At 41.1% G+C, this 23,822-nt stretch overlaps 2 protein-coding genes across 2 annotated transcripts in view; both read left to right on the top strand.

The window, feature by feature from the left end:
• LOC124393197 (collagen alpha-1(XXVIII) chain-like) overlaps nt 1-17,910 on the top strand; it is a 64,381-nt gene extending 46,471 nt beyond the window's left edge. The window contains exons 30-36 of the mRNA XM_046860751.1: nt 431-466; nt 1,341-1,377; nt 1,477-2,034; nt 5,386-6,065; nt 10,621-10,822; nt 11,806-11,997; nt 17,036-17,910. Of these exons, the coding sequence (XP_046716707.1) occupies nt 431-466; nt 1,341-1,377; nt 1,477-2,034; nt 5,386-6,065; nt 10,621-10,822; nt 11,806-11,997; nt 17,036-17,043 (1,713 nt within the window). The 3' untranslated portion in view covers nt 17,044-17,910. The remainder of the gene's footprint in view (nt 1-430; nt 467-1,340; nt 1,378-1,476; nt 2,035-5,385; nt 6,066-10,620; nt 10,823-11,805; nt 11,998-17,035) is intronic.
• Nucleotides 17,911-22,161: 4,251 nt separating this feature from the next.
• Nucleotides 22,162-23,822, top strand: part of klhl41b (kelch-like family member 41b) — a 7,084-nt gene continuing 5,423 nt past the window's right edge. The window contains exon 1 of the mRNA XM_046862545.1: nt 22,162-23,388. Coding sequence (XP_046718501.1) covers nt 22,291-23,388 — 1,098 coding nt within the window. The 5' untranslated portion in view covers nt 22,162-22,290. The remainder of the gene's footprint in view (nt 23,389-23,822) is intronic.

The raw sequence follows: 23,822 nt of genomic DNA, 5'->3' as shown, positions 1-23,822 counted from the left end.
CGATTTTTTTTTTTTAAGGAGTTGAAAATAAGGTTTTGGGCTCATGTTTATTATAATAGAAACCAGTGTTTGAGTCATTAATATCATTCTATTAATAGATCAGTGTGCTGAGAGTCACATTCGATTCTTTTCAAATCAACTGAGGTGATTAAGTAAAAAGTCTTGTGATAAAAAATGATAATAGGAACATTATAGTTATATTAAATCATAGTACTTGGGCTACTTAAGTTGATTTGAAGGCAAAAACTTTTGTACTTTTACTCAAGTGAAAGTTTAAAGGGACACTTTTATTTTTACTGGAGTCATATTTTACATATCTCTACTTTTACTCATCTACATGGTTTGTGTGCTTTGTCCACCACTGAGAAACTCTGAGAAGTGTCCAGATTAGTCATTTGCTAACTGACAATGAATTAATTCTGTTTTCCAGGGTCGACAGGGAGTGAAGGGAGAGTCAGGCTTGACGGTAAGATTTCCTTTCTACTACTCCATTCGCAGCACTTGAGTCGGAATTTAGGATTATGAATTATTGTGTAGAGGATTAAAAAAGTAATGGAGAGTGTGTTAGAGAAGTGAAGAAAAGAGTGCAGGCAGGGTGGAGTGGGTGGAGAAGAGTGACAGCAGGAGTGATTTGTGATAGAAGAGTATCTGTGAGAGTGAAAGGGAAAGTTTATAGGACTGTGGTGAGACCTGAAATGTTGTATGGTTTAGAGACAGTGGCATTGAGTAAAAGACAGGAGGTGGAGCTGGAGGTAGCGGAGCTGAAGATGCTAAGGTTTTCGTTGGGAGTGACGACGATGGACAGGATTAGAGATGAGTTTATTACAGCGTATGGAGGACGTTTTGGAGACAAGGTGAGGGAGGCGAGCTTGAGATGGTTTGGACATGTGCAGAGGAGGGACATGAGTTATATTGGTAGGAGAATGCTGAGGATGGAGCCACCAGGAAGGAGGAAACGAGGAAGACCAAGGAGGAGGTTTATGGATGTGGTCTTTGGAAAACCCTAAAGATCTATGCTTTTGCAATGCAATAGTTTATTTATTATATACTAGTGGACAATGCTAAGTGGATGTCTTATGGATGTTTTGGAAGGTAGTAGCTTAGTGTTTAAGGCATTGGACTTTGGATTGGGAGGTCATGAGTTCAAATTGTAGCCACACCAAGCTGCCACTTCTGGGCCCCTTGAGCGAGGCCTTTAACCCCATAGCTGCTCAGTTGTATGAATGAGATAAATGTAAGTTGCTCCGGATAAGGGCCAAATGCTATAAGTGTAACTGTAGTTTTTCCACAATTTGTTGAATAGGAGTCATTGCGTTTCATCCGTGGTCATTATTTTTCAGAGAGAAGACGTCATCAGAATGATACGAGAAATCTGTGGTAAGATTCCGTTGCCATCCCATGCTGTTTTTAGTTCATATTTGTTCTTTGAAAGTAAATAATGTTTCGCACTAACAAGTGAAACCACCCAACTTTCAGGATGTGGGATTAGATGTAAGGAGCGTCCGATGGAGCTGGTGTTTGTGATCGACAGCTCGGAAAGTGTTGGCCCTGAGAACTTTGAGATCGTGAAGGACTTCGTGACGGCACTGGTAGAGCGAGTGACGGTAGGAAATCGTGCCACCAGAGTCGGCCTCGTGCTTTATAGCCTGGAAGCTCGACTGGAGTTTGACCTGGCCAGGTATGCCACGAAGCGTGACGTCAAACATGCCATACGCAGGATGACTTACATGGGCGAGGGCACTTATACAGGCACGGCCATCCGCAAAGCCACGCGCGAGGCCTTCCGCAGCGCTCGATTCGGGGTCGCTAAAGTCATCGTGGTTATCACAGACGGGCAAACCGACGAGCGTGACTCTGTTAAACTGGAAATGGCAGTCCGGGAGGCGCACGCCGCCAACATTGAGATGTTTGCTCTGGGAATCGTGAATGCCAGTGATCCAGGACAAGCCGAATTTCTGCGCGAGCTCGATCTCATCGCCTCAGACCCTGATAGCGAGCACGTCTTTCAGATAGATGACTTTAACACCCTACCAGGTATAAGATGTTTATTACCCAAATGAATTACACATTAACCACAGGGCTGATTATAAATCAGAACGGGGAAGGTGGTTGCTTAGTGGTTAAGGCATTGGACTTTGGATACAAAGGTTGTGAGTTCAAATCCCTGCCACACCAAGCTGCCGCTCCTGAGCAAGGCCTTTAACCCCATAGCATCTAAGTTGTACACATGAGGTAAATGTAAGTCGTTCTGGATAAGGGCGATGCTGTAAATGTAAAAATAACATTTCAAAAACAAACAACTGTAATAAAAAAATTAATAAATTAAAAAATTAAAAAATGCTTGTACAGTAGGCAAGGTTAGCATTTTGCATTGCTAGGCGTTAAAATTAGCCTCTTGCTTATTTTAATGAAAGTGCTAATTGAACATTGCATCTTAAAAGTGTTTTCCACATTTCCAAGAGATACAGTAGAAAGCAGCAGTGGACAGTAACGAAGTACTGGAATTTGTTACTGTACTTAAGTAGCTTTTTTGCATATCTGCATTTTACTCAAGTAATTTATTTTGGGAAGACTTTTACTTTAACTTCACTACATTTCTACTCAACTACAATTTTGTGAAATCAGTCGTTCCTTTTTATTTATGTGGATAAAAACGTAACTGGTGAAACACGCAGCGAGTCACCAATCAGGATCGAGCGCTCGCTCTGTTTTAAACTCGTGTTGATTGGTGCTTGGTGTATCTACTGATCACCAACATACAGTTCAGCATCAGTTCAACAGAACATTTCGAGAGGAATAAATGATGAAGAAACTCCAGACTCGAACTCGCCACAACACACATCTGATAATTTGTGCGAATGTTTTAGTAGTTGCATATAGTCGTTGAAAAGAAGGTTTTGGGCTCATGACCATTTTAATAGAAATCAATCAGTGTTTGACTCATTAATATCATTCTATTAATAGATCAGTGTGCTGAGAGTCACTGAGTCTTTTCTATAATGGCCGAGAAGTGCAAAACAGATTAACAAATCAGAAAACAAATTAACAAATTAGAAAACACTATAAAATCCAAAAACAAAATACAGTGGAACCCGGTTATGTCGATGTCCTAGGGGGTCGCCAAAAAGCATCGAGATAACCGATGCTCGAGATAAACGAAAATCAATATGGCGGCAGTATATTAACGTGCTTGAAATTTCTTTATGTACATGATGTGCGTTAATAAATGAGAATGTGCATGCACGTGTTTTTGGAGGGTTTTTTACACAACAGCGTTGCCGCGATTCGTTTGATGAAGGCATGCTATAAAAATGTACATACAGTACATGTTTATCTGTCAGGAATCCACCTGCCACGCCCCTTTGGCTCCCTTCGGCATAGCAGGTGCTTTCTCGGCCGCTTTCTCTGAAGCTCCCGGCTTCAATCGCGCACATATGGTGCTCGTTTATCATCATCACCAGCTCCTATTTAAACTTCCACACACTCACTGTCCGTTATTGTTGGTATATGTTGGTTTACGGCGGTCGTTGTTATCGCTCATGCGTATCCTGGTACGTGCCTTCCCACCGGCACTCTCTCAACGGCTGCGCTTTTCTTCCCAAATTCGCGCCGCGCCCCGACTAACACTACGAACACTAGCACTTACTAACAGCAGAGATTCACCAGTATACAATACAACACCTGTAGCAGCTGTAAGGCTTGTTTTTTCCGCCACTTCCGCAAGTTCTTCTGCGGCTGCACCGAGATAACCGACATTAAATGGCAAATTTTCCCCCCCTTGTGCTCGAGATATCAGGGTTCAGCGACATGGAAAAGTCGACATAACCGCTAAAAAATGCTTAGACAAAGCGAGAATTTGGCGGTTCCACTTTAAAAATGTAGACTTAATAGGGTTGTCGAGGTAACCGAGGGCGAGATAAGCGGGTTCCACTGTAACACATCCGAAAACACAACGACAATTCAGACAAACTGGAGAAGGTAAGTATAGTTTGTGAATGAAAACTTACAGATCATTGGACAAGAGACCTGTCATTCAAGATATACAGGAAGTACAACAGTCTTTTTAATTTTTTTTTATTTTATTAAGCAATTAGCATATACTAACAACGTGGCAATAACAAGTACAATTTACATTACAATACACACAACAGGTGCATAAAAATACAAATATATACACATATATTTAGGGGAAAGATAGATAATAATAGATAAATAAATAAAATGTATAATAATAATAATAATAATAATAATAATAATAATAATAATAATAATAAAAATAACAAAAATAATAAATAAAAAAAGGATAAAAATAAACAGGGCTATGGTTTATTCTGTAAATCATATTTTTCTATAAAGATAAATAAATAAAACGAATAATAATAATAATAATATTAAAAAATTATAAAATATGAAAAAATTAACAGGGCTATGGTTTATTCTGTAAATCATATTTTTCTATAAAGGACAAAAAATTATTTCATTTTTCTTTTTAATCACTTTAAGGGCTTTTGTGAAAAAACGTTGGTTTCACTTTCAAGTATTTCGATTTGTGTATTTAAAATTTTTTCCATCAGAAGTATATTATAAACAAGAAAGTTGTCTTTGTTATTGTTCATTACAAGTCGAAAGATAATGTCCTTCACAGTTAAATTTTTTAGATGGGAAAGCTTTGAATTAATTTGATCTTCTCCTTGCTTCTGTTTACTTCTGTTATTTTCTTATAAAGGTCCACTAATCCAAATAATTTTTTTTTTAATTAAATGGAGAACTTTACACATGTACAAGAAACAACGTTATCGGATTTCATACTTCCTGTATGTCTTGAATGACAGGTGACTCGTCCGGTTTCCGTTTTGTCTGAATTGTCGTTGTGTTTTCGGATTCGTTATTTTGATTTCGGATTTGCACTGTTTTGCACTTCTCGGCCACTGTACTTTTCACATAAACTGAGGTGATTAATGATAATAGGAACATTATAGCCATAATAAATCATAGTATTCCCGGTCATTGAACCAACCCCAGCCATTAGGGTTGCACAAGCCAGTGCACTCTTAGTGCCGGTCTCAAGCCCGGATAAATGGGGAGGGTTGTGTTGGGAAGGGCATCCAGTGTAAAAACATGCGCCAAATCTAACATGCAGCTCATGAATACGGATAATCCGCTGTGGCGACCCCTAATGGGAGAAGCCGAAAGAAAGTACTCAAGTGGAAGTTTAAAGGGACACGGTTATTTTTACTACTTTGTCATATTTTAACTTGTATCTATAAATTGTATCTCTACTTTAACTCAACTACATGGTTTACATGGAACTTCATTAACTGTGTACTGATAGGAAGCACATGTACGTATGATGTCTAATAGAACATGTAAATCTTCCTCTCTCAGCTCTGGAATCCAAACTGGTCAGTCAGTTCTGCGAGGATGAGAACGGTGACATCTTCAACCGCATTAACGGCAATGGATACAATAACCATCTTAACCGCATCAATGGGCTCCTGTATGAGATCGATAACAACGGAAACCGAATCGGCAACGGCGGATATTATCACGGAAACAATGTAGACCCAACACACTCCAGGACACACTCTGAAACAAACTCTGGTACACACAGTGGGACGTCCAACAGAACTCACAGTGGGACATATACTGGTTCTCACAGTGGGACACACACTGGTATTCAGACTGGGACACACACTGGTTCTCAGACTGGGACACACACCGGTATTCAGACTGGGACACACACCGGTACTCAGACTGGGACACACACCGGTACTCAGACTGGGACACACACTGGTACTCAGACTGGGACACACACCGGTACTCAGACTGGGACACACACCGGTACTCAGACTGGGACACACACTGGTACTCAGACTGGAACACACACCGGTACTCAGACTGGGACACATATAATTATTCACAGTGGGACACACACCCATACTTACAATGGGACAGACACCAATACTAACGATGGGACACACACTTTGACTCACGGTGATACACACACTGTCTCAGTCAGTCAGGGAGGAGGAAGAGGAGACAGTCTTCCAGCACCCACTCCAGGGGTGAGTGTCTTTCACAGCTGTATCTTATCAGATGAAAATTCGGTTTTAATCACAAACTGTGCAATTGTGATTTTATTATTCAGCATTCAACTTTTTGTCAAGTTTCATTTTGGATGTGGTGCTAGCTAATAGGTTAAGGCTTTGGATTTAAAGGTTGTGAGCTCAAATCCAACAAACTGCCACTCCTAGGCCACCCAAGCAAGGCTCATGAACCTATAGATGCTCAGTTGAATAAATGAAATAAGTTGCTCTGGATAAGGATGTCTACTAAATGCCATAAATTATAGGGGGCGCCATGGTACCAATAGGCTGAGAAGGCAAGGCATCCCGGGCTTTTTTTAGCCCCAGCCACTAATTTTCTAAGTGGTATCTCAGTGATTAATGCTCTGAGTTACTGATCAGAAAGTCATAGGTTCAAGCCCCTTGTTGCCAAACTGTGACTCTTGAGGCCCTTGAGCAAGGCCCTTATCCCTCTGTGCACCAGGGGCACTGCATCACTCTGTGCTCTGACCACAGCTTCCTAGCATCGCTGTAATATGCAAAGAAAGAATTTCACTGTGCTGTAAAGTAGATGTGACAAGTATAAAGCACCTTAAAAGCCCTTTTCAATGAACTCTCGAAATTCCTCGAATGCTCAGTGTTTTGGTCCTGCATCTGCTTTTGCTGCAGCCCTTCTGTTTTTCATTCCTATCACTTACATCATATGAGCTTTCTGGTTTAACCGTTTTATCTTTCTATCTGCTAGTTCATTGGTTTATCTGTTCATTAAAGATAGCAGGTGAGAGTTAAGGCCCTTGCTCATTTGAAATGTATAATCAGCATTTCAGAAAACACAAATCTGTTATGTTTTGACATCCTCCCCTGCTACATTTATACACTTAAACCAGCGCTTAGCTAACACCTGGAAAGATCCGGCATAGAAAGATTCAACAGTACGCCTGAACCATCCTAGGACATCCTGCTTCACTTCAACACCAGAAAACCACGACAAGGATCGTCAGTGACGGCCGTCTTCAAAACGTTTACACTGTTTAAATGTCTTACTGTGGCTAACCCAGCCATTAGGGGGCACAAGCTCTTAGTGCCGGTCCCAAGCCCGGGTAAATGGGGAGGGTTGCGTTAGGAAGGGTATCCAGCGTAAAACATATGCCAAATCAAATATGCGGATCACAAATGAGAATTTCATACCGGATCGGTCGAGGCCCAAGTTAACAACGACCGCCACAGGTATCGTTAGCCGACAGGGTACTGGTGGAAATTGGGCTACTGTTGGCCGAAGGAGGAGAAGGAGAGGAGGAAGACGTCTACAGAGATGGCAGGAAAAGGAGCAGTGTAGGAGAGTAGAGGTTCGGGTTGGTACATTAAATGTTGGTACTATGACGGGTAAAGGGAGAGAGATAGCTGATATGATGGAGAGGAGAAAGGTAGATATGCTGTGTGTTCAGGAGACCAAGTGGAAAGGGAGTAAGGCCAGGAACATTGGAGGTGGTTTAAACTGTTTTATCATGGTGTGGATGGGAAGAGAAATGGTGTAGGGGTGATTCTGAAGGAAGAGTACAGTAAGAGTGTAGTGGAGGTGAAGAGAGTTTCTGATAGGGTGATGATCGTGAAGGTGGAAGTTGAAGGGATGATGATAAATGTCATCAGTGCCTATGCTCCACAAGTTGGCTGTGAGATGGAGGAAAAGGAAAGATTCTGGAGTGAATTAGATGAAGTGGTAGATGGTGTACCTAGGAAAGAACGATTGGTGATTGGGGCAGACTTTAATGGGCATGTGGGTGAAGGAACAGAGGTGATGAGGAGGTGATGGGTAGGTATGGTTTTAAGGAGAGGAATGTGGAAGGGCAGATGGTGGTAGATTTTGCTAAAAGGATGGAAATGGCAGTGGTGAACACGTATTTTAAGAAGAAGGAGGATCATAGGGTGACGTATAAAAGTGGAGGAAGGTGCACACAGGTGGACTATGTGCTATGCAGGAGATGCAACCTGAAGGAGATTGGAGACTGTAAGGTGTTGGCGGGGACAGTGTAGCTAGACAGCATCGGATGGTGGTCTGTAGGATGGTTTTGGAGGCGAAGAAGAAGAGGAGGAAAGTAAGGATTGAAAGAAGAATAAGATGGTGGAAACTGAAGGAGGAAGAGTGTAGTGTGAGGTTCAGGGAAGAGGTCAGACAGGGTCTTGGTGGTGGTGAAGAGGTGCCAGATGATTGGGCAACTACTGCAGGAGTGATGAGGAGGCAGCTAGAAAAGTACTTGGTGTGACATCTGGAAATAGAAAGCAAGACAAGGAGACGTGGTGGTGGAATGAGGAAGTGCAGGAGAGCATTAGGGGAAAGAGGTTGGCAAAACAGAAGTGGGATCGACAGAGTGATGAGAAAAGTAGGCAGGAGTACAAGGAGATGCGGCAGCAGGTAAAAGGGATGTGGCGAAAGCCAAGGAAAAGGCATATGAGGAGCTGTATAAGAGGTTGGACACTAAGGAAGGAGAAAAGGATTTATACCGATTGGCCAGGCAGAGGGACCGAGCTGGGAAGGATGTACTGCAAGTTAGAGCAATAAAGGATGGAGAGGAAATGTGTTGACTAGTGAGGAGAGTGTGTTGAGAAGGTGGAGGGAGTATTTTGAGCAGCTGATGAATGAGGAAAATCACAGAGAGAGAAGGTTGGAGGATGTGGAGTTGGTGAAGCAGGATGTAGATAGGATTAGTAAGGAGGAAGTGAGAGCAGCGATTAAGAGGATGAAGAATGGAAAGTCGGTTGGACCAGATGACATACCGGTAGAAGCGTGAGATGTTTAGGAGAGATGGCAGTGGAGTTTTTAACCAGATTGTTTAACAGGATTCTGGAAGGGAGAGGATGCCTGAGGAATGGAGAAGGAGTGTGCTGGTACCGATCTTTAAGCATAAGGAGATGTGCAGACCTGCAGTAACTACAGGGGAATTAAGTTGATCAGTCACACCATGAAGTTATGGGAAAGAGTAGTGGAAGCCAGGCTGAGAGAAGAGGTGACCATCTGTGAGCAACAGTATGGTTTCATGCCGAGGAAGAGCACCACAGATGCCTTATTTGCTTTGAGGATGTTGATGGAGAAGTATAGAGAAGGACAGAAGGAATTGCATTGTGTATTTGTGGATTTAGAGAAAGCGCACGACAGAGTGCCAAGAGAGGAGTTGTGGTATTGTATGAGGAAGTCAGGTGTGTCAGAGAAGTATGTGAGGGTGGTGCAGGACATGTATGAGGACAGTGTGACGGCAGTGAAGTGTGCAGTAGGTACGACAGACTGGTTCAGGGTGAAGGTTGGACTGCATCAAGGATCGGCCCTGAGCCCTTTCCTGTTTGCAGTGGTGATGGACAGGTTGACGGACGAGGTCAGACAGGAGTCTCCTGGACCATGATGTTTGCAGATGATATTGTGATTTGTGGTGAGAGTAGAGAGCAGGTTGAGAAGAGCCTGGAGAGGTGGAGATATGCGCTGGAGAGAAGGGGAATGAAAGTCAGTAGGAGTAAGACAGAGTACATGTGTGTGAATGAGAGGGAGGGCAGTGGAGTGATGCGGTTGCAGGGAGAAGAGGTGGAGAAGGTGGAGGAGTTCAGGTACCTGGGGTCAACAGTGCAAAGTAATGGAGAGTGTGTTAGAGAAGTAAAGAAAAGAGTGCAGGCAGGGTGGAGTGGGTGGAGAAGAGTGGCAGGAGTGATTTGTGATAGAAGGGTATCTGCAAGAATGAAAGGGAAAGTTTATAGGACTGTGGTGAGACCTGCGATGTTGTATGGATTAGAGACAGTGGCATTGAGTAAAAGACAGGAGGTGGAGCTGGAGGTAGCAGAGCTGAAGATGTTAAGGTTTTCGTTGGGAGTGACGAGGATGGACAAGATTAGAAATGAGTTTATTAGAGGGACAGCACATGTAGCATGTTTTGGTGACAAGGTGAGGGAGGCGAGATTGAGATGGTTTGGACATGTGCAGAGAAGGGACATGAATTATATTGGTAGAAGAATGCTGAAGATGGAGCCACAAGGTAGGAGGAAAAGAGGAAGGCCAAGGAGGAGGTTCATGAATGTGGTGAGGAAAGACATGCAGGTAGTTGGTGTGATAGAGGCAGATGTAGAGGACAGGGTGGTATGGAGAAGGATGATCCGCTGTGGCGACCCCTAATGGGAGCAGCCGAAAGAAGAAGAAGAAGAAGAAATGTCTTACTGTGGCTGAAAGTCTCATCACCGTACTGTGCTTGAAGTCTTCTGTAGATATCCGCGGGTTTTTGGCGTTCATTCTAAAGAAACTTCAGTACCGCATGTTGTGCCATGCACGCACTAACACCGCTGTCTGCCATCTTGATTAACGTTCTCTGGACTGGCCTGCGACATGTGTGCCACCTATCAGTAATAGATCACACTTACTACTGCGTGCATTACCACCACGCTAGCATCTATTTTTACACCTGTAACATTAAAAGTCCCGGATTGACTTGAAGGCTCCTCATGAATTACATGAAAAGTGATCTAATTTGACAAATCATGGCAAGGTTTGATCAATCGCAATTTCTTTTACCTTTGTAATCAGGTACCTCATGTCGTAGACATTCACACACATGGCGGCTCAGAGCACAGCAACCGGGGAGATGTTCCATCTTCAAACAACAGACCATCTACACATGGGAGACCTTCCACCTCCTCTTCATCATCATCTTCATCATCCTCAACTGTCATAACATCATCCACTTCGGTGCATTATATTCCTGCCCCAAGACCCCCCTTACCTAAAGGTAAGCAAACTCACACATATACAAACACCAGTACCAGGCGGTGTATTTCACACCGAGGCCTTCAGTGGTGACCTACCTGAATCAATCCACCTCTTAATACCATCACTAAGACTCTACGACTATAGAAACCATCAGTATTATAGAGAAACAAAGTTTACCAGAGCGCTGCATCACAGACAGGAATCTCATACAGTGAGAATAAATGCATTCTTTCTTTTGGCTTCTTCATCTCCATACCCCCCTGTCCTCTACATCTGCCACTTTCAACCCAACCACCTGCATGTCTTCCTTCACCACATCCATAAACCTCCTCTTTGGTCTTTCTCTTTTCCTCCCTTCTGGTGGCTCCATTCTCAGCATTCTCCTACTGATATACCCCATGTCTCTCCTCTGCACATGTCCACAATAACAACACAATTCAACTCAAGTCTCCTTTCACTGTAACCACAACTGCACCTCCCATATACATCATCTCTAACAGAAGCATCGATATTAACCTTCCGTGCATTATTTCTAAGCATTACAGTTGAAATTCTGGCAATTTGTGTGTTTTTGTGCACGAAAGAATGTATAAACGGTTCAATAAAAATCTTTTGAACTCCTTTGGTCGATCTTTCCTCACAATGTCCAGCTTTTCTTAAAGAAAAGTCCATCTTGTAAATGTTCTTGTAAGTGTATCTGTGACCAAAATCATTTCTTCTCCTTTCTCAATCATTGTGGAATAAAAACTATTACAGTAAATCCACACCAGTATATTTGAGCTTGTGCAGTTTGCTACAGATGCAGGTTGTGAGCTCTGACTAGCGCGCTCTCCGACCTTCCAATCAAAACACGTTAAAAAGCTGACATAATTGTACGCCTGCTAGACGGCCTTGTACTACACAAATCTGATTGGTTACATCGTTGCTGTCCACCACTGTCTGGTTAGCTTTGGTTTTGTGTTGCACCTTAATAACGAGGTGTGTGTTTGTGCCTGTTGTCAGAAATCGTGCCCTTGGACCCACGCTGTGAGCTGGTTCTGGATCAGGGTACGTGTCGGGATTACAATATACGCTGGTACTACGATCGCAATGCCAACGCGTGCGCGCAGTTCTGGTATGGAGGTTGTCATGGCAACCGTAATCGCTTTGATACTGAGGACGAGTGCAAGAAGACCTGTGTGGTCCCCCGAACAGGTACACACACATTCACACACTCCAATCCCCTCTGACACACACACACACACACACACACACACTCTTTAGGAATTTCATGACTATTTGTTTTCAACAGCAATTGGACATCGCTAATTTTAGACCATGAATGTGCAAATGAATAAATGTGTGTATTATATTACACAATTTTAGGATGCACTGTATCAGTTCTTAAAATGTGCTCATGTAAATCATCTGGATTTTTATTTCAGTTTTATTAAGCTGTAAAAGACAACAATATTAACTGCAGGTGAAATTCCTCTTGGAGTATGGAGGACAAAACAATTAACAGTTTCCCTCCAGACCACTAGTGGGCACCCTCCCCCCCTTTTTTTTTTTTTACTTCTTTCTTTTGTTTTTTTGCTGTCATTCCTTTCTTGTATGTCCACACCTGTTTTGGTGTTCTGCCTAATGCCTAAATAATCCTTATTTAAAGTCTGTGTGTCTGTCTCTACTGTGCTGGAGAAGTTTGGTAGTGTATGTATGTGTGTATAGTGTAAGTATAGAGTGAGTATAGAATGAGTGTAGCATGAATAAACAGAGTTGAATGTAAATATATAATGACTATAAATAAAGTAAAGACTGTATACTGTAAGTATAGAATTAATATTGAATGAGAATAGAGTGAGTATAGTGTGAGTATTGATTATATTGTGAGTATGGAATAAGTATTGTGTGAGTATTGAGTGTAGAATGAATGTAGTGAGAATACAAAAAGGGTTAGGGTTAGATTGTGAATATCGATTTAGTATCAATTGAATATAAAATGAGTATAGTGTGAGTATAGAATGAGTCTAGAATGTGTATAGTGTGAGTATAGAGTGATTATATAGTGTGTAGCGTATATAGTGAGTATACAATAAATATTGAATAAGTATGGAGTGATAATGAAGTGATAGTGTGGGTATAAAGTGACTAGATTGAGTATAGAGTGAGTATAGAGGGTGTATAAAGTATATAATAAGAATAGAGTATAGTGAATGTAGAATAAGTACAGAAAGAGTATAGAGTGAGTATAAAGTTACTCTAAATTGACATGGATATTTGGAGTAAAGTATAAGTATAGAATGAGTGTAGGATAAGTATAGAGTGAGTATATTGTAATTATAGAATTAAAAAAAATGAGTATAGAGTAAATATACTGTGAGTATAGAATACATGTAGTTAGTATAGAATAAGTATTGTGTAAGTATAGATTGAGTATAGAATGAATGTATAGAGTGGGTATATAATGTGTATAGAGTATATAGTGAGTATACAATAAGTATGGAGTGATAATAGTGTGAGTATAGTGTGAGTATTGAATAATTGTAGTTAGTATATAATAAGTATTGTGTAAGTATAGTGTGAATACAGATTGAGTATAGAACAAATGTAGTGAAAATATAATAAGTATAGTGTGAGTATAGATTTAGTATAAAATGAGTATAAACTGATAATAGTGTGATTATAGAGTATATAGTGAGTATACAATAAGTATAGAATGAGAATGGAGTGATAAAGTGAGTATAGAGAGCACAATGTGAGTATAAAGTGACTATAGAAAGATTATAGTATGAGAATAAAGTGAGTATATTGTGCATATAAAGTGACAATAGAATGAGTATACAGTTTGTATTGAATACATAGTGAGTATAGTATGAATATAGAATGTATATAGAGTTTGTCTGGAGTATATAGTAAATATAAAGTGAGTATAATAATGAGTATAGAGTGACTATAGAGTATGTACAGTAGTAGAATATAGGATTAGTATAGAATGTGTATATAGTGAGTATCGAATACGTATAGTGTTAATTAAGAGTTTATAATGAGAAGAATGATTATAGAGTATGTATATAGTAAATATAAGAGTATAGAATGAGTTTTTATTGTGTATATAGTGAGTATAGTGTGATTATAGAGTTTATAGTGTGTTAAGAATGAGTATAGAGTATGTACAGTGAGGAAAATAAGTATTTGAACACCCTTCTATTTTGCAAGTTCTCCCACTTAGAAATCATGGAGGGTCTGAAATTGTCATCGTAGGTGCATGTCCACTGTGTGAGACATAATCTAAAAAAAAAAATCCAGAAATCACAATGTATGATTTTTTAACTATTTATTTGTATGATACAGCTGCAAATAAGTATTTGAACACCTGAGAAAGTCAATGTTAATATTTGGTACAGTAGCCTTTGTTTGCAATTACAGAGGTCAAACGTTTCCTGTAGTTTTCACCAGGTTTGCACACACTGCAGGAGGGATTTTGGCCCACCTCCACACAGATCTTCTCTAGATCAGTCAGGTTTCTGGCCTGTCGCTGAGAAACACGGAGTTTGAGCTCCTCCAAAGATTCTCTATTGGGTTTAGGTCTGAGACTGGCTAGGCCACGCCAGAACCTTGAAATGCTTCTTACAGAGCCACTCCTTGGTTATCCTGGCTGTGTGCTTCGGTCATTGTCATGTTGGAAGACCCAGCCTCGACCCATCTTCAATGCTCTAACTGAGGGAAGGAGGTTGTTCCCAAAATCTCGCAATACATGGCCCCGGTCATCCTCTCCTTAACGCAGTGCAGTTGCCCTGTCCCATGTGCAGAAAAACACCCCCAAAGCATGATGCTACCACCCCCATGCTTCACAGTAGGGATGGTGTTCTTGGATGGTACTCATCATTCTTCTTCCTCCAAACACGTTTAGTGGAATTATGACCCAGAAGTTCTAATTTGGTGTCATCTGACCACTTGACTTTCTTCCATGACTCCTCTGGATCATCCAAATGGTCATTGGCAAACTTAAGACGTGCCTGGACATGTCTGGTTTAAGCAGGGGAACCTTCCGTGCCATGCGTGATTTCAAACCATGACGTCTTAGTGTATTACCAACAGTAACCTTGGAAACGGTGGTCCCAGCTCTTTTCAGGTCATTGACCAGCTCCTCCCGTAGTTCTGGGCTGATTTCTCACCTTCCTTAGGATCATTGAGACCCCACGAGGTGAGATCTTGCATGGAGCCCCAGTCCGAGGGAGATTAACAGTCATGTTTAGCTTCTTCCATTTTCTAATGATTGCACCAACAGTGGACCTTTTTCACCAAGCTGCTTGGCAATTTCCCGTAGCCCTTTCCAGCCTTGTGGAGGTGTACAATTTTGTCTCTAGTGTCTTTGGACAGCTCTTTGGTCTTGGCCATGTTAGTAGTTGGATTCTTACTGATTGTATGGGGTGGACAGGTGTCTTTATGCAGCTAACCACCTCAAACAGGTGCATCTAATTTAGGATAATAAATGTAGTGGAGGTGGACATTTTAAAGGCAGACTAACAGGTCTTTGAGGGTCAGAATTCTAGCTGATAGACAGGTGTTCAAATACTTATTTGCAGCTGTATCATACAAATAAATAGTTTAAAAATCATACATTGTGATTTCTGGATTTTTTTTTTAGATTATGTCTCTCACAGTGGACATGCACCTACGATGACAATTTCAGACTCCTCCATGATTTCTAAGTGGGAGAACTTGCAAAATAGCAGGGTGTTCAAATACTTATTTGCCTTACTATATATAGAGAGTACAGTCTGAGTATAGAATGAGTTTTAAGTGTGTATACAGCAGTGGTGGGCCATGCATTTGGTACCTTGGCCTTCAGTGGGGAATTACCCGACTTAATCCACGTCCTAATACCACCGCAATTATAGAACAATCAATACAGTACAAAAACCCAATATAACAGCACGTGGCATTACAGAGAGAGACATTTCACATATAGAGGTGAAAACCATTTTACTAAAGCAAGAAACCCAATTAAGACTCCAAACTTCTACACTACAACCACAACTGTGCACCTACATCATCTGGAGCAGTTCAGGATCAATATTTGTCTAATAACATGACAAAAACATTAAAAATGTAAATAAAATACAACATAATCACCTGAGATGCCGACTCATAATGTGCAGCGCTCCTCAGAGGCTGTAATCCAGTGGTACCGCTCATATTCACTGGTCTGGTAGTGGTGAACAAACCCTTTCCCGGGCTGAGACACGCTAGCTAGCTTCAGGGTTGGCCGACCTCCTCATGATGTCTAGCTTTTCTTACATTTTTTTTCAATATGTCTGGGACCAAATTAATTTCTCTTCCTCCGTAGGCAAAGTCTAACTCAGATGTATAATGTGTGCAGCTACACATGTGTTTTGCCAATCAAACTTGGCTGTAACAGTTTCCCCTTTGACCAACCAATCAGATGACGGAAAAATGCTGACACTCTGTGGGCCAATTTGAAATCTGATTGGTTAAAGAAACAGAGCTACTTCTTAAGAAGACTATGATAAAAGGGCCAGCAGTACTGACTTTGAAGGCCCTTAGCAGATTAGACTGACATGGCAGCACATAGAGGCTGAAATCTGATTGGGCAAAAAATCTAACATCCAGATTACTCCCGATACTGGAAGCAGTGCAGCCGAGAGAAAAACTACAAAACAAGGAGAATAAACTGTTGGGAATAAATTGGGAATAAATTGATGGTACACACCACTGGTACATAGTGAGTATAAAATAAGTATAGTGTGAGTATAGGATAAGGATAGTGTAAGTATAAAGTTTATAGTATAGAATTGTATTGTATATATTGTCAGTTTTCTCTGTCTTACGTTAGTCTGTGCCCTTGTGTTACTTGTTTTAGTGTTTAGGTTCTTTTTCAGTGTATTTGTTCCATCTTCAGTTGATCATTAACATATAGTTCAGTATCATTACTAAAAGAATTCTGCACTTTCACTTCCACTTTATTCCTCCTGACAAATTCCAGTCCAGTGTCCACATACGATTAAGTAAATGCTAATGAAAGTTCTTACTAGTTAGTATTTTTATCATGTTTTTTTTTTTATTTAGTATCTTTTATATTCGCTGCTGTTGGAAAATATTTCAAACACACACACACACACACACACACACACACACACACACACACACACACATTTGACATTTGCACAAAGACAGAGAAATGTTTAAAAGCTTAATGATCATTCCCTTTTTATGTGTTATTTTTCTGCAGGTGGATGAGGGCATTGATGACGCTCATGAAACTGACTTATAATATCTGCAATACCTCATCTGTCAATCACCCTGAGAGACATGTGCATGTAAATTTGCTTCAATGTTTCCTTTCTCACACTCATAAGCTTAAAGACAGTGAGTCGTTATGTAAATATTTTATATCCTTAAATTCTGGATTATCTGTAAGTAGACTTTCATTTTACATCAATGGAGTCTCCAGTTTCATTGCTTTGTAGGATTTTGCTTAATGACAGGAATATTCACCTGACCATAAGCTTGGTATCTACTTTGTGAACAGACCATTCCACATTCATTCCTCATTTTTGCTGTTATAATAACCTCCACTTTTCTAGCAAGATGTTCAACTAGATTTTGGAGTGTGCATTGAGAAAATCAGGTACTGATATAAGTGAGGCCATGGGGTTCCACCAGCATGAGAAATTTATCGTAAAGGTGTTTAATAGGGTTGGAGTTCTACAGCAGGAGATCTTCCATTCCAATCTGTGTAAAATGTATCTTTATGGATCTGGCTTTGTGCACAGTGGCATCATCATGCTGGAGCAGGTTTGGATCTCCTAGTATAAATGAAAGGAAAGTCTCATGCTACTGCGTCCAAAGACGTCCAATACAATACTGTACCTCAAAGTTTTGTGCAAACAGTAAGGGAAAGAACCACAAATGGTTGGAAAAATTCAAGTGTCCCAATATAGTGTCTATATATTGTACTTCTCTAAACAAGCTGAGTTTTCTAATAATCACAGTCTATGTAACGTCTTACTTCCATGTGTTTTTTTTTTTTTTTTTATTATAATTATTATTTTAGAAAATCTGTATGGTTGTTTGTATTATTGTTTGTAATATTTTAACTTTGTAATAAAATGTTTACAGTCCTTATCATAATCAGGATCTGAAGTTTCCTTCATGAGAATACACACATCATGGGATGTAAGTCTAAAAAAAGAAACTAGAATCACTCTGTAAATCAGCTTTCACACGATGTCATGTAACGTGTCACTATCACTGTGTGTCACTGTTGAAGGAGTTTACTGTGAGTATAGTAGTGGGTAGAATACATATACTAAGTATAGAATTGAGAAGAATACGATCACTTTAAAACCCCGTTGGGAGAAAAAATATGATTGGAAAAGCAAAAGGTTTAAATAGAAGAAGTGTTAATTTAGGAACTGCTAAAAGTGGAAGGGGTTCATATAAAAAGTTCTTTCCACCACCTTAATGCCATAAGAATCTTGATGCAGGTCTACCATGAAAGATGGAGGTATAAATGGAGCAGTGGTAAAGGATAGAGGGATCATTGGAGCGGTGGTAGAGGATGGAGGTATAAATGGAGCGGTGGTAAAGGATGGAGGGATCAGTGGAGCAGTGGTAGAGTATAGAGGGATCAGTGGAGCGGTGGTAGAGGATGGAGGGTCACTGGAGCGGTGGTGGAGGATGAAGAGATCAGTGGAGCGGTGATAGAGGGATCAGTGGAGCAGTGGTAGAGGATGGAGGGATCAGTGGAGCAGTGTTAGAGGATGGTGGGATCAGTGGTGCAGTGGTAGAGGATGGAGGGATCAGTGGCGTGGTGGTAGAGTATAGCGGGATCAGTGGAGCGGTGGTAGAGGATGGAGGGATCAGTGGAGCAGTGGTAGAGTATAGAGGGATCAGTGGAGCGGTGGTAGAGGATGGAGGGATCAGTGGAGCGGTGGTAGAGGATAGAGGGGTCAGTGAGTGGTGGTAGAGAATAGAGGATCTGTGAAGTGGTGGTAGAGGATAGAGATCAGTGGAGCGGTGGTAGAGGATGGAGGGATCAGTGGAGTGGTGGTAGAGAATAGAGGGATCTGTGGAGTGGTGGTAGAGGATAGAGAGATCAGTGGAGCGGTGGTAGAGGATAGAGGGATCACGGTGGTAGAGGATGGAGGGATCAGTGGAGCGGTGGTAGAGGATAGAGAGATCAGTGGATCAGTGGTAGAGGATAGAGAGATCAGTGGAGCAGTGGTAGAGGATAGAGGGATCAGTGGAGGGGTGGTGGAGGATAAAGAGATCAGTGGAGCAGTGGTAGAGGATAGAGGGGTCAGTGAGTGGTGGTAGAGGATAGAGGAATCAGCGGAGGGTGGTAGAGGATGGAGGGATTAGTGGAGCGGTGGTAGAGGATGGAGGAATCAGTGGAGCGGTGGTGAACAATGGAGGGATCAGTGAAGCGGTGGTAGAAGATGGAGGGATCAGTGGACCGGTGGTAGAGGATGGAGGGATCAGTGGAGCGATGGTAGAAGATGGAGGGATCAGTGGACCGGTGGTAGAGGATGGAGGGATCAGTGGAGCGGTGGTAGAGGATGGAGGGATCAGTGGAGTGGTGGTAGAGGATGGAGGGATCAGTGGAGCGGTGGTAGAGGATGAAGGGAAGAGTGGAGCAGTGGTAGAGGATGGAGGGATCAGTGGATCGGTGGTAGAGGATGAAGGGAAGAGTGAAGCAGTGGTAGAGGATGGAGGGATCAGTGGAGCGGTGGTAGAGGATGGAGGAAGTTAGTTAAACATTATGATAAGTGTAGAAGTGTAGGCGAGGAGGATGTCGGGAGAATCAATGCAGTTTCCACTCTTCGAAATTTGTTCTTTTATTTTATAAATGTAAAAGTCCCGGTTTGTAGATTAGACAGAAAATGGGGAGTAATGACATGGAGGAAGGAAATGTACATGTGAACATACAAAACATTATTATTTTCTGGTGTGCTTTTAGAATGAGTGTGTAATTTTTTGTAGCATATCAGCGATCCTGTAAAATGCTTCCACATGCCCCTCCCAAGCCCTATTCACACATCTATCCTCTTTTAAACTAGGTGTCATTATCTGAGCTGGGTGTCTGAGTAAGACCCCTACCCCTCCCCCATCTTCTTTGGTTACACCACCTACCTACCCAATAACACACACATTTGTCTTACAGTCCTTGTGAGGACCTTTTACGGATATAATCAACTGACCTGATTAACACCATACCTTCTCACTCTAACCTTCACCTCAGTAACTAAACAAAGGAAAGGAATCAGAAACCAGCCAAAGGTCAAACTGCTCAATATTCCTCTTCTAATTCAGTCCCCAGTAGGATATAAAAACATCCCCACAAATACTCACACACCTGTGGTGAAGTCAGTATTAATTTTAGTTCTGTCTCTAGTGAAGCCCACAGGACTGCCAGTCTAAGAACAATTCTGTAGTGCATTCTTATTCCACTAATATGGGTTTATACATTATTTCCTTTAAAAATTAATTAATATTCATTGTAAGATGAAGAAAAATAAAAAAGATTCAAGATTGTTATTTGTCTGGAACGTTGTTATATGCAGAAAATGCATTATATCGCAAATATATTTCGATCTGAAAGAGAAGAATTCAGAAAGAATCAGGTTCAGAAACGTATCGATCCCACAGGGAAATTGTTAGTTTGTAGTTGTTTACAGTACAATGAAAGTAAAATAAAATAATATGTAGACTTTAAATTTCTTATATTTTATTTTCAGTTTTATATTTTTTTAAACAGTTTTATACATTTCCAATCTTATTAAAATAATTGCTGTTTATGTATCTTATCATTAAAAAATAATCATTTTATTTACCTTGAATTATTTTAATTTTAATTTTTTACAATTTTGTTATTCATATTTTTATACCATGACAAATTCCTTGTACGCATTCACAACGATACTTGGCAATAAAAATAATTTTAAAAAATTAGTTAACATTTGATTCACTTTATTTATATTTAATTACAGTATTTATAATGACATACACCCTATATAGATTATTTATATGTTTTTGAACAACTCATGACACATTTAGTCCCCATTTGCTCTTATAGTAACTTCCACTCTTCTGGGAAGATGTTCCACTGGATTTTGGAGTGTACTTGTGGAGATTTGTGTGAAATTATTAGTAAAATCATGTACTGAAGTAGGTGAGGTGAGGAGGCCTGGGGTGCAGTCAGCGTAAATAATTAACCCCAAATGAGTTCAATAGGTTCAGTGGAGATTTTCCACACATATCCAACCTATGACTTCATGACCCATGAATGTGAGTCCAGTAAAGTAAAAGTGTCCATTTAAACTTTCACTTGAGTAAAAGAACAAAAGTTTTTGCCTTCAAATGTACTTAAGTATCTAAATCAGTATGATTTATTGTAACTCAAATGTTCCTATTATCATTTTTATCACAAGACTCTTAACTTAATCATCTCAGTTTATATAAAAAGACTCGAATGTGACTCTCAGCACAAAATAGAATGATATTAATGACTCAAACACTGATCGATTTCTATTACAATGATCATGAACCCAAAACCTTCTTTTCAACTACTTCAAATCAAAATCGCACAAATAATCCCATGTGTGTTGTGGCGAATTCGAGTCTGGAGTTTCTTCATCATTTATTCCTCTCTAAATGTTCTGTTGAACTGATGCTGAACTGTATGTTGGTGATCAGTAGATACACCAAGCACCAATCAACACGAGTTCAAAACGGACCACGTGATCGACCCTGATTGACCCTGGTCCACTCGTAAATAAAAAGGAACGACTGATTTTGTTAAATGTAGTTGAGAAATTTCACTTTAAAATGTAGTGAAATTACAGTAAAATTCTCCCTAAATGGAAATACTTCAGTAAAGTACAGATACTTGACAAAGCTACTTAAGTACAGTAACATCCTACATTTACGTCCTTGCTCTCCACTACAGCTATATAGAGAATATCATTTAAAATCAAGATTGTTAAAGTTATATGGTCTAAGAGGGAGCTGTGAGTATCCTGTGGCGTCGCAGCTGAACACTGTCACCTGTTGCGGCAGCTGTTTCCCATCACTGTCACTTTGACCTGAGACGTGTTAGCATTCAGACACAAACACAAAAATGCACATTTATTTTAAAACAAAAATAAAATGTAAAAAACCCTTGCTGTGTGTACACACTTATACATTATCATCCTCTGAGTAAAGCCAAAGAGATCATTGTGTATTGAATCCTCGGGAATCTGTGTGCAGCCTGTTTTAAGGTGACAGCTGCAGTTCAGAGGTGCTGTCACATTTGGTTGGAGGGAGTAGCGGGGGTAAAACAGAGGGAGGGTGGAGGTTAAATTTAGAACGAACAGATTAAATAACAGCCTCTTCAGGCCGGCAAGCTTTTCGCACCGCTGTCCTTTTCCGGTCAGGACGGTGTGGCAAACGGGAGTGCAGCCACCTTCTCCAGGTCTTTTGTCTTTTTATTTCTGAAGAATGGATCCCAAAGCCTTGCAGGAAGAGCTGCGTTTGTTCCAGAGCACTCTGCTCCAGGACGGCTTGAAGGAGCTCTTGAACGAGAACAAGTTTGTGGACTGCACTCTGAAGGTAGGCGACCGCTGCTTCCCGTGTCACCGCCTCATTTTGGCCGCGTGCAGCCCGTACTTCAGGGATATCTTCTTCTCTGAAGACGGCAAGGTCAAAGAAGACCTCAAAGAAGTGGCCTTGGACGATGTGGACCCCAACATCCTGGACATGATCGTCAAGTACCTTTACTCCGCCGAGATTGAGCTCACCGACGGCAATGTGCAGGAGATTTTCGCGCTTGCGAACCGTTTCCAGATTCCGTCTGTCTTCACCGTGTGTGTAAACTACCTCCAGAAGAAGCTCTCCCCCTCTAACTGTCTCGCCATCTTCAGACTCGGACTCGTCCTCAATGTACCGAGGTTGGCCGTGGCTGCCCGTGACTACAGCGCCGACCGCTTCGAGACCCTTTGCAAAGAGGAGGAGTTCCTTCAGCTGGCTCCGCATGAGCTCTTCGCCTTGATTGGGTCCGACGTCCTGAACGTGGAGAAAGAGGAAACAGTGTTCGAGGCCCTCATGAAATGGGTGCGGAGCGACAAAGAGAAACGAGCTAAGGCCCTCCTGGATGCCTTTGAGTGTATCCGTTTCCGTCTAATGCCTGAAAAATACTTCAAGGAAAAGGTGGAAACCGATGACATCATCAAGGCCGATTCTGAGCTTCAGAAGAAAATGCAGGTCATCCGAGATGCCTTCAAGGGGAAACTGCCTGAGAGGAAAAAGAAGGAAAAGAAGGAAGGAGAAGAGGAGGATGAAGAAGAGCTTCTGCCTGGTTACCTGAATGAAAATAAGAGGTTGGGGATGTACGGACGCGATCTGATCCTCATGCTCAATGACACAGCGGCTGTAGCGTACGACGTCTTGGAGAATGAGTGCTTCCTCGCCGCTATGGCTGAGCAAGTGCCGAAAAACCATGTGAGCATTTGCACCAAGAGAAACGAGCTCTTCGTCGTCGGCGGCCTTTTCGTTGACGAGGACAACAAAGAGAATCCTCTTCAGTGCTACTTCTATCAGGTAAATAATACAATAGTAATCAGTTCTCAAAGCCTAAGCATTGGTTCAATGTGACACAGTTACACATTGCTATGGAGCCGATAGCTAGCTTGGTTTATTCAAGCTAGACAATGCTAGCTTATTATCTGAGATTGACTTTTATAACCACGATCTCTCTAACATTGAATGTATTGTACTGATTAGCTAGCTAAATTAGTTACATGTAGGCAACTAACAAGAAATGCAATCTTAGTAAAATCATACGAACCAGAACACAAGCTAGCTAACTAACTAACATCTACTAGCCATAAATATAGCTAATTCATATTACCAGCTGGTCAGCTTAGCTAGCCAATCAACATTCACTGCAAGTTGTAGATAGCTAAAGGGTGTGCAGTCAGGCTTTTTGCTATTAGCACCTTTATAATGAAATCATTTCATAAATATTTGCACTT

This window comes from Silurus meridionalis, chromosome 1 (genome assembly GCF_014805685.1).
Source record: "Silurus meridionalis isolate SWU-2019-XX chromosome 1, ASM1480568v1, whole genome shotgun sequence".
NCBI lineage: Eukaryota > Metazoa > Chordata > Actinopteri > Siluriformes > Siluridae > Silurus > Silurus meridionalis.
This window is presented reverse-complemented; position numbering and strand designations above follow the sequence as displayed.